Raw genomic sequence first — 17,950 nt, 5'->3', positions numbered from 1 at the left:
TTTCAGTGATGAGTGATTTGTGGTCTCAGCAATCGCACCATGATCACAGTGCTATATCCACATCCTGAGTCTGTTGACAAACGCAATCCAGCAAACTAGATCATCCGTGCACATCGCATCATAGCGAGAGTCGAGCCCAGTGCTAGTGCAGTGCCAGTGCAGTGCAGTGTGGACGTACGGTGCGTGTGTGAGCAGCTAGCTGATGTGAATTTGCTTCCTGATTTCGCCTGCGGTACAAATTCAGCAACCTGACAGAAGAGACCCGTAAGGAGTGAATTTGTGAAGTAAAATTTAAGGTCTATAACCTGTCTAGGCTAGAATAGGACAAAATTTAGAGAAGCTTGCATCCGGATCTACGGTAAACTAGTCTAATTTGACGGAGAATTCACTGTATATTCTAGAAAAGAGCGATTATTCGAAGGAATGGCGACGGACGAATTGGCACAGAAGTTGGCCCACCGGACGAAGATCAACGAAGGGGAAGAGCAGGGGGACGCACACCGGGTGAAGGTGGTCAACGTTTACACCGAGTTCCCGGAGTTTACTAGGAAACAAATTAAAGATTTCGAGAAAACGTTCAAAAAGTAAGTATTCCAAAGGTCATTGAAGGTAGCTCCCGAAGTCTCATCACGAAAACATCAACCGTCTTTTAATATTTCTGTGCTATTTTTAGACAGTCCATTTTTTTTCTCTTGTTAAAAATAAACTTTAAATTTAAAGTTTTGAATGATTGCCATAGGCCTATTATTAACTCAGCGCTACACTTGAATTGATTCAGAAGAATTATTTCAAAATCGCCACAAATTTATGCAGGCACTAATTTTCGCAGCTGAATGATATACACTGTATTTAAACGAAATAAAAACAACTTTGAAATAGATACCAGTAGATAAATATTCACATATTTTCTCTTTTTCTGGTAACAAGTATAAAAGGAGAAGCAATAATTATGAAGTTCATTTAATAAAGCAAGAGCATGGGAAGTAAAAAGGGTTGAGACATACTACATGTACATGTACATACTGTGTATGAAGTTGTATTAAAATAACATCTATTTTTGCACTCACACATTGTACGAGGTTAGTATGTACTAACCTCGTACAATAGACCGTGTTTGACCCTGGATTTCGAAGTAGTCGGCAAACATCGCTTCATTGCTGAAGTAATATTTGCCGAAGCTCCTTCTCGCTACGCACCGGGGCTCTTGCCGGTAAGTAGCAAGATTTTGTTGAATATAAAATAATAATAAAATAATAATCCGATAAAAAAAAGCACATTTTGCTTACCTCGGCCTCGAAAGTGACTTCGCTTGTCTCTTCCACGGAAATACAAGGAAGCCCGTTGGTGGCGCTAATAATTTCACAACCTTGATTCAGCTCCTCGGTAATTTTATAACTGTATCTAAATTCTTTGAATGCGCAATCCTCATGATTAATTTACTAATTATGGGCACCAATTAATGAAATGCCTTCAAAAAACATAATTAATGATTATTATTGGTGATGATAACACTCATTTGCATTAATTGAAAAAGATGACTGATAAAAAAAAATGAAAATAATATACGTGCCTGGAAAGAAACCAGCAGTACAAGCGTAAATATTCATATCTGAATGACACGCGCCTTAAAACCCAAGCGAACAACAACAACAACAACCCTTTGACGAACGTCAATAATACGTATACGGTGTACCAAAGTCTATACAATGAAAAGATTGGACACTTCACGGACTTTGCGTAATGCCTTGCGTCGATATGCGTGTAAAATAGTGTAGGTGCCTATTCTTTCCCTTGACGTGTCTTTGATATGAATATATCGCGCGCCCTCTTCAGGAGAAAATTGATATCAACGCTGACTGATTTCTATCTCCGTAAAATCTTCACTAAAGATCAAGAAAATATACATATTTTTAGAAAGAAACTTCAAGGAGAAGTCACGGAAGGATCTAAATGATTCGGTAAGTGTCATAGCAGGATGTGGAATGTTTATTTAAACATAACATTTTATGTGGGCAAAAGCCCACTGTATTTTTGAAGTGTAGTGGTGTGTCGCGTGCGTATGACTGATAATCCTTCACTCGCGAGACGATATGAACCCATGGGTGCTATTTTTGTAATGTATATAACTTGGCCAGAACCAAGAGTTGCAATCGATTCTAAACAAATCAAACTCAAACTGAGATTGATCTCACATTGTGTAATCAAGAGATAGGAATTGAGAATTTGAGATCAATCTCAATTGACAATTATGACATGTAAGTTTTTTTTGCAATTCTTTGTAAGACAGCACTTGTTCACTGCTACCATCTGGCCTGTGGAGAATCTACAGGTAGGACTATATGGTATGCCAATGCTGTATAGAGCACACACTTTAAAAAATCATTAAAATATCACTTTTGTGACCAAAATTACTAATTTCCATACAGTTTTAATTTATTTATCATTAGTAATGTGGAAATAATTTTTGTATTCACCAGAGCGCTCAAAAACTTGAATTTTGGGCATATTTTTGTGTACGCCCTCTATTGGTGGAAAGTAATATGGCAAGAAAATTTTCATTTTTTGATCTCTATTTTTAATTAAGAAAAAATTATATAAAGAATCAAATTTAAATAAGAGCCAATCAGTATGAATTAACAGGTCTAATGGAAACTGTCAGTGTAAAAAAATCAAGCATTTGCCCCAAAGAAAAAGAGAAAATAAGCCACCCTTATTTTGTCACACATGGAGATATAACTGAGAACAAGGTTATATTATAACCTTGTTCATTGAATGAGTGTAAGACAGGGCCCCTGATATGACACTGAAGTATTTATGTTAGTAAAATCCTTTTTAGATCTCGTCATATGAAACCAGTCAATCAAAGTATGCTGGTATCTGGCAGTGAAATGCAATATTATGACATACAAGAAATACATCAGTATAGATGTGCATAATTTTCACCTTGTACATGTATGTACATCTTTGAGAGGACAAAAATATACTGACTAAAAAATTGATATATTTTTAAAAGTTTACTCAACCATTTAGTGTATAAAAACCTTGTGGTCTCCTGCATGAATGTAGTCTTGGGAATTGAAGACATTTACCGCAAAAGTTATTTTTGAAGTTGAGACTCCCTTCCAAAACCAACCAAAACTTAAGTCGCTCAAGAATCAAGTTTTCACAATTTTGCCCCCCCCCAAAAAAAAAAATTCTATAGTCACTCAAGAATCAAGTTTTCACAATTGAGCCCCCCCAAAAAAAAAAAAAAACCTGAGGAAAAGTTTGATTAAGTTTTTAGTAGTAACCCAATTACTTAGTTCATTGAGATTAACAGAATAAGGTTGAGAAATCTGATCAATTAAGTGTGGTTTGTTTGGATGAATTGGTTCAAAGGGTATATGATGAATGAGGTAAATGGGCCATCCTTATTACTGCCCGGGATTACGGCAGTTCAAATTGTACAGGAATTATGTATTCAAGTCCATCCACCTGTTACAGATGTTTTCTTTTTCAGTAAAACATATTGCTATGTCGGGCAAGCTGTTTAGTTTGTGTTTTATACATTCCCTCAGTGAGATCAAAGGTCACTGAGGTAACTCTTTACATAAAAATTGTTCTGATAATAATGGTTGTTACTGCTTAATTTTATTGAAATAAACTTTAGTTTAAATCAATAAAGGAAACTTGTAAATTAAAAGTTCTTACATGTAGTTGTATTATACTGCGTGTGTACAGGTTTATGCATCTGAGTCTATTAGTGGTGTGTAGCTGCAAACCCTATTCCTTTCTCTTTTCCATGAATCTGTGGTTCTTTTCATTGCCTTTTGAATACAGGAAAGTATAGTGGAATAGACATGCACACTTATCTTATCTCTGCATTTTACATGTATTTACATTCAAGGAAAAGGACCTTCAGCTGATAATGCAGACAATGTTCTGAAAGTAATTGCAAAAGTATTTCCTTGTTCCCTCTTTAATAAACCACTAACAAAGTAAAGGACCATAGTTTAGTTTGTAGGATTTAAGATAAAGATTCATCAGCCACAAATTCTCTATTAAAAAACCTGCTATGTGTAATGGTGCTTGTGAACAAATTCCTTATATAAGAAATAACCAAGAATCACATTTTTTGATAGAGAGTTAAATTGCTCTGTTTCCCCCCTCTCTTTTAAAGCCCACCCACTATGCATGATCTCAGATCACGTGTACATTTATATCATGCAGCTACTAACAGAGATTCTATGTTTATATTAAGCAATCCAACATTTTGGATTATGATAGTTGAAAACGATACAGCCACAACACTTTTGTATTTATTGGAATGCTAGATATTACATATAATTCACATAAAATAACCCTTTTTCAGATCTTTAGGTCAGCATAAAATTTTTGAGTATTATTGTGGAATGTACATGTATACCTGCTCAAGAATAGGCCTACATTTTATCATACAGTGCTTTGTTAGGGGATCTTTGACTGAGTTGAATTGTTGAAAGGAACTTCCTCTTAGATTGGTAGTGAAGTTTGTACCCTTGTTACCATGAAGGAAGGAAATAAAAAGACCTGGCTGCTGTCCCACTGTTCTGTGCTCATTCTACTGTAGTCTGTGGTTTCCAGGGCATTTTCAACAAACATAGACCTAGAGATACATTATTATACAATAATGCTGTGGGTCACAGTATGATATATCATGTTAACTCTCTGATTGCTGATATTTGAAATTCCCATAGGCTTACCTGTGTCCAGGTTACAGCATGATAAATCCCCTTCCTTCTGATAGGCAATTGGTGAAACTTGTGCTGGCTATATATACATGTACATAACATGATAGGCTTACATGCAAACCAGCAACAGGCAGAAGATGATTTATTTCTTATATTTTTATTCATTTATTTATTTAATCATTTATTTATTTGTTTATTTATTTTTTTGTTTTATTTATTTATGTTATATTGTTTTGTTGTAAATTTCATTATATTTTTTCAATATAATCATTTTGTTAGAGGTGTGAGCGGGAGGATGACAGGCAGGGTGTTGTGATATACTTTTAGCAATATGCCAAGGAAATGGTTTCCATTGCCTCTTGAATAGAAGATCATAACCAATAAAATAACAATGAAGTTTACAAATCTAACTTGACTACAATTTATTCTATTATTTGGTACAAATGGACTGCCCTGAATTTGATAAGATTTTAAAACAAACCCCCTTTTTTTATATCTCATACTTTGTTAATTTCTGATTGAGCTTTTTCTACATTTTTCCTTGCTCACTCGCAACTTTGTCCAAGAAAAAGAAGAAAAATCTTATTTCCTGTCATATTGTAATTAATATGAATATGTATGTGCATGCCATGTATCATGAAAATAGTTTGTACATGTTCCACAATTTGCATATTATGCAGTTCAGTAAATAAGAATATTCTTCATTTTGATTTACCTCTTGATCTGATCAAAGTTCAATATGATTACAAAATGAGATTAGGTTTGTTTAAACATGAACAGACAAGCTGAATGCATTTCTATTTTGGAAGGAAATATTAAAAAAAAGTTTTTGAAGCAAAATTTAATGTCTGGGACCCTGGGTAAAAATTACTATTAAAAATGAACAATAAAATAATTAGGCATTTTTTATATTCAATAGCTAAAGATACACTGTAATTAGGGGTTGAATTTTTTTTAGGACAAATTAAATATTGTAAATGAATTCAAGGGTAGGATGGTTAAAATTGATAACATTTTTCCTCAGCCCATTAAAATGTGTCTGCACTTCTATAGGCCTACATGTACATGTATGTCCTACTTATGATTTTGAGTGTTTATCTTTATAATGACCAGACCATATTCTTGGAAAAAGAAAAAGGAAGCAGTTTGCAAGCTATTTCTATTTGGATGATTCCCTCCTAATTTCCTTATATAATAATTGGAAGTGTAAACTTAAATAAACATAAGTGTAAGATTATTATTTATAAGCCTATTCAAAAGGAAGAGGAAATGCTTTAACGAGCTAGAAAGTGGAGGAAGTTTTTGAACTCTATATAGGTACATAAATATATGCCCACAATGCTAATCACATATCTCTGATCAAGAAAAAAGAAAATGCTGGTCTTAGAAATTATTACTAGTCTGTAAATAACATAAAGTTGTCAGGCCGTAAATAGAATACCCCTCTAATTTACACCTTCATGTACATGTAGTACAGCAAGCCTGAGCAACGTACATTTAAAGTTCTAGTTGAAGTTTGTATCTAGGGAGAATATATCAATTATTATGTTCTTTAACTGTCTCTCTGATGAAATAATAAATTTGCTCTCTCACCTCAAATTAGTACCCCCCAGTAAATCTTGCGTGCAACAACATAATACGTATGTACCTGTGGTAAGAATTTTAATAATTTTAACAATACATACCTGTGGTAAGAATTTTGATATTTTGTTGTATCCAGTCACATACTTGTAAGCCAACTTTTAGAAATCCTCCAGATTTTTTTAGTTGTTGCAATTTTGAAAGTAACTGCACTTTTTGCTTTCCAGTGGCAACATGCCTGGTATTTTTTTCCATTTTAGTCCAGTGTGAACACTCCTTGAGTCTATTGTGCAGATCTTACTGTCTTCATCAAATGAGATCGACAAATTCTACTCATCACTCAACCCTGGCACTATTTATGACCATGGTAAAAATTGTATTTCATTTTCATTTTGAATGTGCACCTAGATACATGTACACGTAGGCCAAAAAGTAGGCCTACTGGTAATGACTTTCTAATCACTCAAAATTGACTTTTAAAACGTCAAGTTGAAACTTTCACTCTGTCCTGAAACCGATTTATAACATACAGGTGTGACAGCATTATGAATATACAAACTAATGTTAGCAAGTGAATAATTCCTGGTTGGATTAAAATGGTATCACAATAAAATTTTCTTGTATTGTATAATTTGTATCGCAATTTTATACCGGTACCATGGAACCCTATAGGCGTTTCCAGGGATGCTTGGGGTGCTATAGGGATGAATTTGACCCACACCCCATCTGGCAAAAATTTAATATTTTATTTTGGGGAGATACTTTAATATCACAACCTACTGCCTAAATCTGCAACATTACATGTAGATGAACTTTAAGATTGCAGTTAAGGACTCGATGCAGAGTACACATGTACAACACTTCACATAAAGCAAGCCCACATGTTGTATAGACCTATTTCCTACAACTTTACAATACAGTATGGTCGCATGTCTTAAGGTAGTCCAATTTCGCGAACAGGGTAGAAATCGTCAAAAATTTTATTTTTTGATATGTTATATCTATTACCATTCTCTAAATAATAAAAAAAAGTTTGAAATACCGTTATTTTTCCTTAAAATGACTAATTAACGGCTAATTATTACATAGACCTCAATGTAAATATGAATTTTGAAATGTGTTTTTCTCAAATTGGACCTGCTGCACATAAAATGGTGTCAAAAGTTAATGCAACATTGGATCACGCGTGTATTTTGCAGTTATAATCTTGTAACATCAATGATTAAATCTGTATAAAAAATTGAATAATCATTTATTATTGTATGCATATTAATTACACTAATTAATTAACAATATTTAATTTCACATTTTTGCCCCCAAGTACTTGTCACTGTATCTATATGCTTAGAAAAATGACTACATCAGGGGTACAATGTAGAAATGTTTGTTGCAATGATACACAACATTTGTACAAAAATTAAGTTTACAAATTAGATAATTAACCAAATTTCTAGTTTACTAGTTGATTAGGTTGCAGATCATAGCTGACATGTATTTCATTGCTGCATATTTTCAAAATTGTCAAATTTTTTTGACATTTAATTGTTCCCTGCTTTAAAATGCCCAGAAATATGAGGATAACAGTCATATTTCATAAGTAAAGTTGTTGATTAAGTTTAATTAATATTCCATCATTCACCGCATCCACCTGCTCCGCCACCCATGTTACTTCAAACTTTATGTGCTATATTTTTGTTCCTGATATTGTATTGATGTAATTTATAGTAATATATTTAGCCTACATGTATACATGTAGTTCTAGCTTCAAAATGAGACCTTACACAGCAAATTTGGCCATGGGGCTGTGATGTAGCTACAATTTATCCATGTGTTAATAGCTCTATTATTTATCCATGGCACCATGTGGAAAATTGTTCATACACCACCCTTTTTGCATACCCACCTTATGAATTGCGACCGTCTGTAGTACAATATATCTCCTTGGTACCATGGCATGTCTCACATCTTTTTATGTCCAGTGCTCTTGCCGTATTCAATGAAGTTCATATTTATTTTTTCTCCTTTACTTGTTACCAGAAAAAAAATGTGCAGCGTGCTTTAAAGATTGAGGAACAGCATCTAAGAATATTTGCCAATATCAATATAGAAAACAGGAATAAAATATCAATAGAACTATTCCCTCAAGATTGATTAAAAATCATTCAATACACCTATACAAGTTCCAAACAATTCAGCCTACCATCTGAATCTACATACATCTAGCCTGTTAGAGTGTTAGCCTACCACTACTTCCAGTAATATCCTGTTTATCTCTGTTTTCACTTTCATTTTTTGATACAAGTTCATATATCACGTCACAAGGAAATGTTTGCTAGTTATTCCTAGTAATATTACAGAAAAGGAATATTTGTAGGCTTTTAATGGAGATGAACATTGAAGCATGTTTTATGATAGAAGATTGATTTATTGGGCACATACACGTACATGTATGCCTACTTACAGATTATGTAAAAAAAGTGTGTGTATTCTTTAAGTTTAATGCAAATATTGCTGAGTATTCTTGTGAAGCGGTTTAGACAGACAAATACCACTTTCAAATATTTGTGTTGTCCAAATACAATGGAACGAAGCAATGTAAATGTACATACTATTTTGTATTGTTCAAACAAAGTGTCTTTATGACTGAATGGGCTCAATTCAGTTGCAACAGTATTTTAGGGGATTTCCCTCCAAAAGGGGTTTACCCTCCACCAGAAAATAAGATTGTAAAAAATCTTGGTTAGAAGGTGACAATAGAAGGATAAACAATTTGAATTCATCGTGCAATTTTGTGAGCACAGAATTTGAATTTTGTTATTTTGAATTCTTTGTTTGCAAATTATATAGCATGATGGGTACTTTACCCAAACATTCGGTGCGTTGGTGCGTTTAGATGTTTATGTAATTTGATCTACCTCCAGAAACCCTGAAAGTATTCTGTATCATTTAAAATATGCTTTTTGCAAATTGGGGGTGGGGGGTTGGGCAGAGGCACTGTAAAAGGTGGACACCAGACTCACACATATGAAATTTCCAAAAGTACCCTGAATGGATTTTTATTGTTTTTCCTACCAGAAATAATCACTCAAATATTTCATGATATAGAATTGAAAGTATACCTTTTGTTCCTGATCTTGACGACTTTGACAACCTACATACTGTACATGTCATATTTGCACATCCAACTCAAGCAGTGAAAACAAATCTTTGTTTACACATTTCTGTTTATAAGCCAGTAGCATACGCAGGATTTTTGAAAGGAGAGGGTTTTCAGGCTGAATGAAATGTTGATAACCCAAAATTTTTGGTCTTTCCTACCCCCAAAATAGTTGACAAGCAAACGAGAAAAAAAAGGTCTTCTAAAATTTTTAGGGGGGGGGGGATTGGGGTGTAAGGGGGTTTGAACCCCTGAAATCACCCCCTGCATACGCTACTGGTATGAGCATGGCGTACACCTTATACTCTTAAAAAATAAGTACACATACATACATGTAAAACACATAGGGGAACATTGTTAAAAGAGGGATCCATTGATTCAATACTCTGTACATGTACATGTACATGAATATTCTATTGTACTACTGTATATCGGTATATACACAAATCAAGCAAAGACAGACACATGTAGGCAATGTGGAACTGTTTTTCAAGCTGCCAATTCTTGTTATTGCACTCAGGGGGTACTTAGGTAAATTAGCTTTTACAGCGGCTAACGATAGATACAGGTGCTGTCTCGCATGAGGGATGTCTTCATCCAGTGGCGGTTTCTTAATCATCCTCCATGCTTGCCATCCCCCAGTCTTCGCTTTCCTATTTTGGTCTCAAATTTCCTTTCCTCTTGTCTTTTGTTCTCGTTGGCTTTCTGGAGTGCAACTTTTCACTGGTTTTTACCATGCAATGCATATGTATGCATAGCAGGCAAATAATTAATATTTTTTCATTTACTGGGGCTATTTTTTTAATATTGCAATGAATGGAGGTTTCCAGGGCTCCTTTTTTTTACTTTCCAGGTTTTTTTTTTAGTATTTCGGGGGCTAAATTGCCCTCAGCTCCCATGTAATAAGTTTTTCCCTGATGTATAAAACTATGTGTAATGAACTGTAATGAAACACAAAATTTTCATGTAATTCATTGAGCATCAGATGATTAACAGCTTTAAGTCCTACGTGTACATGCATCCAAAGCACCTGGTAATAATGATACGATATATACGCAACCACAGAGCTTTAATAGTGCTAGTAGGCTCTAAGGTCTGCGATTTTTAATGGTCGTGTGTAACGTGTCAACATATATAAAGAAGCAATATTATCATTCGAGGCATGAGCATCAGACAGCTGACCACTGAAGTCCTGTCTGAGGGATATGTTGTAATGCCAATACCTTAGACTCCCGTTGACAAGACTGACAAGACGTTTTCTATTTTCTAATAGGCCAATTTCATGTTATTCTGTATTCTACTCACATTTTGTGTTTTTCTGTGATGTATATACAAAAATGGGGGCAACCAAAGTCCATGATTTCAAACAAAACTCCAGAAGAATGATTACACAAAATGTGATTTTTGTCATGACAACAACTAGGGTCATTCTGGGTCATTTAGTATGTCACCTTATGTGACCCTATCAATTTACCCTCTGTAGCTTGCCCAGCATACACCTGTTAGTTGTTGCCATGGAAACTATACATTATAACCCCTGCCTCCAGGAGTGAATTCTTATTTTCTTTGACAGGTTCACTACAAGTTCAAGGGTTTGCATCACAGTCCTTTCCAGTCTCTCCAAATAATAATAATAATAATAGGTCCATTTATATAGCGCAGCTACTATGTGCATATACTCTACTGCGCTTTTGATAATTGGTATCATATTATTACCCCGGCTGTAGCTGAGCCGCCATATTAATAGGCGCTAAAGCGTTCAAGGAAAAATCCTACCGGGTACCCATTCACCTCACCTGGGTCGAGTGCAGCACAATGTGGATAAATTTCTTGCTGAAGGAAATTACGCCATGGCTGGGATTCAAACCCACGACCCTCTGTTTCAAAGTCCGAAGACTAATCTAAATAAACTAAATCTAAATCTAAACTAAATAATATAGATATATGTGACCAAATGCTGATAATGCTCACATGCATAGTTTTTTATGGTATTTTTTTACATTTTGGTATATTTTTTTAATTGAAACAAAGTCACTGATGTAATTGACAACGCCATTTCTGAAGTGAAAGTCTGAGGTGTGTTTACCAGTCATGCAATTATCAAAAAAATTCAACAAGAGCAAAGGGCAATATGCTACCCTTACAAAAATTCCACTTTAAACTAGCCCCCTATATACATGTATATCCTGCAGTTCAAAAAGATGGTGGTCATATAAAAGATTATTGAGTTCATTGCAAAATAAAAGATGGAATATATTTTAACACCCCCCTTCCTCCTGAAACTTGATTCCTGTGAACTTGTAAAGATTCCATCTTTATTATATATTAATCAGTTACGAATCTTCATAATGGAATTTTATGAAAATTGTAAAGTAAAAAGCCACAAGTCAAGTTGCGACTACATAGAATTGTGAGTTTCTACTTTATAATTTTCATAAGAGATTTATAATACCTCAGTCATATTTGTTCTACGGCGGCCGTACAGTGAGTCAAAACAGCCGTTATAATATTTTTTTTTGAAATAGCAACCTACATGTACATCTATAGGTTGTTTGAATAAAAAATGTTAAAATGGCTGTTTTCGACTCGCCATATGGCCGCCTTAGAGAAAATGTGACCAGGAGCGGAAATCTCTCCCAAAAGGTAGGGGGGATAAGGGACTGGAAAATTTGACAAGCAAGAAAAAAAAAGGTTATCTTCCCAAATTTGAGTTCATTTCAACGAAAATAAATTTGACAAGCAAAAAAAAAAGGTTATCATCCCAAAAGTAAGTTCATCTCGTCGTAAAATACATGTTTTATTTCGTTTTGAATGATGTATTTCTTACCATCATAAAAGATCACAAATAGTAGGGGGAAACATTTGATATTGTGTCCCCCCTACTATTTTGGGGGACACGTCCCCCCTGGGATTTCCGCCCTTGAATGTGACAGAGGTATAACTGATTAATATTTCAAGTGTACAATGTAGGCTCACTTGATAAATCATAACATTCATGAATATTCCATCATTACTATATTTGATCGTGATGGGGTGTGAATTTTACATTGGGGCGGGGTGGTCAATTGGTCATGAAATGGGGACATTCAGTTACCACCCTAAACCAATTTTTTGATTGGTTAAGTTATGCCTACTCACATAGGCGTAATCTTATTTTCTTTATTTGCCTTGCCCCCCCCCCCCCCCGGAAAAGTGTAACCCCTTTGATATGCCTGTAATGAAGTGTTTAATACATGATGGTTGCAGGTTTTGGGTTTTTTTTGTTAAACTTTTCAACCAGTAAAACCATCACACACCAAAAGGGATATGGAGATCGTGCCTTTCATCTATTGCTCAACGCCTCTGGATTCTTCACTAAGTGACATTGACAACATTGAACTTCTCAAATCATCTCTGAAAACTCACTTATTTCAGCAGATGTGTAATAATTAGCTTAATTGGATAAGCCTGCGTCTATGAATGTTTTCAACAGAAATATGGCACAATATAAATGCTGTGGATCATCATCAACTATACGCTTCACACATTATTTTCCATGCAGTAGTAGAAGTTCCCTTATACCCATTTCATAAACCCAAATATGCGGATATTATCTGCATAATTTGGTCGCAAAATTGGAGTAGGACCAGAGTTATCGGCATTATTTCGATGCTGCAATTATCCGCTTAATAGCAGCATCGGGACCAGATTTTGACTTAATGAACGCATTTCCAAAGTAATGCGGAAAATTGCCGTGGTGCGGTCAAAAAGGTCACCCTTTTCCATCACAACCCCATTGGAGGGGGCGTGTGCAGTTGCCATGACAATTATCCGCCTTTTTTAGGTTGCACGCTCGTAAAAAATAGTGCAGATTATTTTTGGAGTTCGTGAATGCAATTTTTATTGAATTATCTGCATTACTCTTAGGCTGATAATTGGAGGATGGGTTTGTGAAAGGGGTATAAGCCTAGGCACATGATGTAGTACATTTGACAAGTAGTGGGCCTACATGTTGTACCTGTACATTACAATACACAGGTCACATGAGGTCAAAGGTCACTAACCTCAACCTTCTGCTGTTTCACAGCTTGAGACAAAATCACAACCAAAACAATGGAGTATAGAATTTGACACTGCTATGATAGATATGTCATTATTCATTTGCTTTGCAACCTCCAAGTAGGAGCTTTCAACCCTGCCCAATCACAAAAATACTTGTACTTGATCGAGTTTTGTACATTCATACATGTCTGCCTGAAAAGTAAAAGCAAACAACATTTCCCTATATACACCTGTATCCTTTTGTGTATATTTTGACTGGGATCTACACTGTAAAAACTGCGGTGTTAAAACTGACACCAATTGGTGTTAATAGAGGACCACTTCCTGAGGTGTTAAAATGACACCCTAGAGATTAAACATAACACCAAAGAGTGTAAATGTAACAAAAGGTGTTGCAATAACACCTATAGGTGTAAAACTAACACCACCAATTAAACATCGGTGTAAATTAACTGGTGTGGTCCTCTATGTACACCAGTTAACACCACAGTTTTTGCTGTGTACAAGGTGGAGTAAAATGCCAATTCCAGTTTTGGTGGGACATACTACTTCACTTTCCCCCAACTTGAATTGTTTTAACTTGTTATAAAAAAATACTGGGATATATTTTCCATATCAGCCTTCAATTTAAAACCAATTCTTTACTCCACCCTTTTACAAGTAGGCATTTACATACAAGTAATATGAATATGAAGACTATTTAGTTCGGCAAATGTATAATATTTATGAAAAATAAATAAGCCTAGATATAGTTTGACTATAATACATATCTACCTTTACAGGCATACATTTTATTTTTAGTTTCCCTGATCTGTCCTTATGGTGAAGTCATTTGGCTTGTCTAAAAGGGAATAGGTTGACACCAACAAATGCTTGAAATAGTTTGGCCTTGTGTGTATGACATTGATGGGTTAATTCATCCATCTCTTGATGGTGGGAAATAATTTGAAATTCCATGCTTTTGTTGTGACTGGGAGGTACAATATTTTCTTGCATTGTTGTGAGAGCCAAGATAAGAAAGACCATTTCATTCTTATTTTATTATTTGATTTTTGGAGTTTTGTTGAAGAATGTATTTTGGAATATTTCTTTCTTGCCTTGCATCTTCGGATCTTAATGATTTTAAATAATTTTTTAAAGTAGCAAATGCAGAGTATGTAACAATTTTCAAGCTTTTAACCAATGTATTTAATTGAAATTACCCCCCCCCAGAATGTCAGCACCATGCCAAATCAAGGACAATGACAGTTGCGTTCAACCCCCCCCCCCATGATATTTGGTAAATTCATTTGAGTTATTTTCTCAACTGGAACTACCTGTATGTTTAACATCATCTTGGAAAGTTTCTTATGCCCTTCATCGATATGTAGTTAATGAAATGTCAAGTCTGAATCCACTCTGAAGCTTGTATTTCCTACGTATTGCCATGGCTCAGTCAGTCAGTACCAGCAAAGAGAAAGAGAGAGTCTCTAAAGTATTTATAGACAAACTATGAGTCAGAGATTCAAATCGAGAACGTCAGGAAAATTATGCATGCGCTTGGGGATGACCTTACAGCGAAGGTTACGCACCTTCCTCGTACTTGCTCGGCAAAGAGCGCTCATTTCCCGTCTTCTGCTTGTCCTAATTTTTCTTTGCTGGCCTGTAAGTGTCTGTTGTTAACGCGTCCCAGTTTGATCTGCGTCGAGTCGTTTGCGAAGTATTGGTATACTCTGTGACTAATATCAAATTGAGTTTTGTACATCTGTCTGTAGAAATAAACTTGAGACTATCCTCACTCGTGTACAGTTGTTTTCATAGAGTAGTATTTGCTAAGTTAGTGTAGAGCAGACATTCGCCTTTACACCTTTTAAGTGTGACAGTGCCTGTACTCCAGAAGATTTTTAACCAAACCCCTTAGTTGGTTTTATTAATATTTTTAACCAACCCATTAGTTGGTTTTAAAATATGAACCTTAACTGTTGGTTAAAAATATTGATTTCACTGTGTATGGAAGTTTTGATTTCACCAACCGTTCATGTGTCACTTATAAGCGTTGGGTAGGTTAAAAAATAATCTGCATGTGTAGTCATATTTCAAGAATGAAGCCAATGAAAGAGACTTGATCAGAGAGTATTCAAACCATATTAACTGCATTTAAAAAAGATGTGATTGTCATGATTTAATTCATAGTGTTCAAGTTTATTATATTTTTGCCCAAAGTGCTATAAAATAGATAAAGAAGTCAATAATGCATTTTTTTTATATATAAAGTGGGTTTAACCTCACATTTAGCAATGTGTGATTGTATTATAAAAATTAAACCTGTATCCATTTTAATGTTAATTGAAATACTCGTATATACTAGTATTAGAAACACAGATTGATCCAAGTCTCAAAGAATTGTCATTCAAATCATGATATGCATAATGACTTGACACATGATTAGTACGCTTCTACGTGTATAAATGTAACCATTTTCATGGCATTTTGAGTGAGGAATAAAAAGGGAGAAAATAGTGTTCAACTGACATAAAGCAAAGATCATGGTAATTTCATTTTATATCATGATGATATTGATAACAACTACTAGTATGGTAGAATGTAACTTGATTAAGTGGCTTTTGATGATGCTTATGGTGTCTTCCATGAGTCAGATTCAGCACTGTATGACTAATAATCGTTTCTTATTATATCATGGATGCATGCTCTGTGCTCATCCCAACCGAGATACCATGTATCACTGCACATCAAGTCATTAAACTAATCTAATCAAAATATTAGCATGGGGTGTTGCGGGCTTGAGAGAGATGGGAATTTGACAAACTGTTTTGTAATGAATACCTCGTCAAGTAGTCATTCCACTATCATTTTCATTTTTGCTGGTGGACGTACAGTACAGTATATGGTTTCTGCCTCTTTGATATTTTAAGTTTTGGCTTGTGAAGTGAGTTTCAATTAGGAAATGGTGCTTGAATTAAAAGTTCAGTTTGTCTTGTTTGGGATTGGGAGTACATACATTGTATGTTCCTGTACTTGTCTTTAAAAAGTGATAAAAATGCGAGTGGATTGTATTAGGTTTCGATAGGGAAATAGTGCTTAAAACTTAAGTTCATTTTATTTGGGATTGGGAGGTTTTTTTTTTTTTTGAGTGATAAAAAATGAGAAATGAGTATTTGAGTATATTTCTATCCACCATTTTTAAAGGATAGTGAAAATGAAACCTGAAACAAAATAAACTAATTGTTTTCTTGTGAATGTGTCTGCTATGTGTATCTCATATTTATCTTCCTATTTTGCCAGTCTTTTTCTTTTTTTTCATTTTCCTCCCCTATTTGTTTTCTCATGTAACTTCTGAAGGTTTCCATGTCGAAGAAGAATAGTGTTGTAGGGTCATTCTCAAAAAAATGATACAATTCACAAAAAACGTGTCTCGACTATCTTATGGCCGCTAGCTTTACAACCCTGAACATTTTCTACAAAATTTTTATCAAGAAAATGACAATAATAGACTAGTTTCACAAAGCATATGCGACCAGTGACTTGCAAAGCTCTAATTTTATTACAAAATCCTTTTAGTTTTGCTTTTTGTTAGAATAGACACTGTCTCGGGTCAGTTTTAGATTTTACTATCATTCTCTTTTATAAGTACTCTGTATTTCTTACCTACATTGATGTCTGGTGAGGGCAGCATGGTGTAAACGTCTGACATACTGCGCTTATCCTAGTATTTGATGATCACTTTGTGATTAATTTCACTTTTAACTTTGTCCCAAATTTATTTTAACCTCCGTAACGAATACTGCCACAAGTTTTTTCTCCCTTTCAAACTGAATTATATTATATGATAATGTGTCTGCAAGTAGAGTGATAATCAATAATAAATAATTGATAGGGAATTATCATATGTGTTTCCTGTTTTACACGAAAATAAAGGACTATTCTTACAAAATGAAATGTATGACTAAACAGATTTAACATCCGTAACGCACCTTAAGAAGATATGCACTTTAGCAGTTCTGTTGAGAATTTAGTATTATATAGAATAAGAGACACCTTTCATAATAAATACAGTTTGCAAAGTTAGGGCTGCTACATGAGGACCACGTTGGACCTTAAAGCATAAAGACATTAACTTCCGTAACGCATTAACTTCCGTAACATTTTTTCTTGAATATGCTACAAATTTGTGCTATATTGAATCACTCCGGATCATACAGATATAAATCATATAAGGTACCCTCCACCTACTTACCCATAAAAATGATAGCTATTCATCCTTGTAAAATTATTATTACACACCTTATTTTCGACATCACTTTGTAAAGAGGGAAAATTGCCAGCGAAAACAATTTCCCGCGAATTATATACGATATTTAATGCTTTTGGAATTTTAAATAATTCATACTACAAATTTGGAATATTGGCATCTTTAGAACTTAACAATTTTAACTTCCTTTGCTATATAAAGTGCATTAACTTC

At 34.6% G+C, this 17,950-nt stretch overlaps 1 protein-coding gene across 1 annotated transcript in view; it reads left to right on the top strand.

Annotated features, from left to right (window-relative positions):
- The first annotated feature begins 203 nt into the window (after positions 1-203).
- The window catches only part of LOC121427339 (EF-hand domain-containing protein D2 homolog), a 33,490-nt gene continuing 15,743 nt past the window's right edge, over positions 204-17,950 (top strand). Inside the window, exon 1 of the mRNA XM_041623682.1 lies at positions 204-584. Coding sequence (XP_041479616.1) covers positions 424-584 — 161 coding nt within the window. The 5' untranslated portion in view covers positions 204-423. The remainder of the gene's footprint in view (positions 585-17,950) is intronic.

This window comes from Lytechinus variegatus, chromosome 14 (assembly GCF_018143015.1).
Source record: "Lytechinus variegatus isolate NC3 chromosome 14, Lvar_3.0, whole genome shotgun sequence".
Classification (NCBI taxonomy): Eukaryota; Metazoa; Echinodermata; class Echinoidea; order Temnopleuroida; family Toxopneustidae; genus Lytechinus; species Lytechinus variegatus.
The sequence above is the reverse complement of the archived record's forward strand: the minus strand, read 5'-3'. Positions and strand labels throughout refer to the sequence as shown.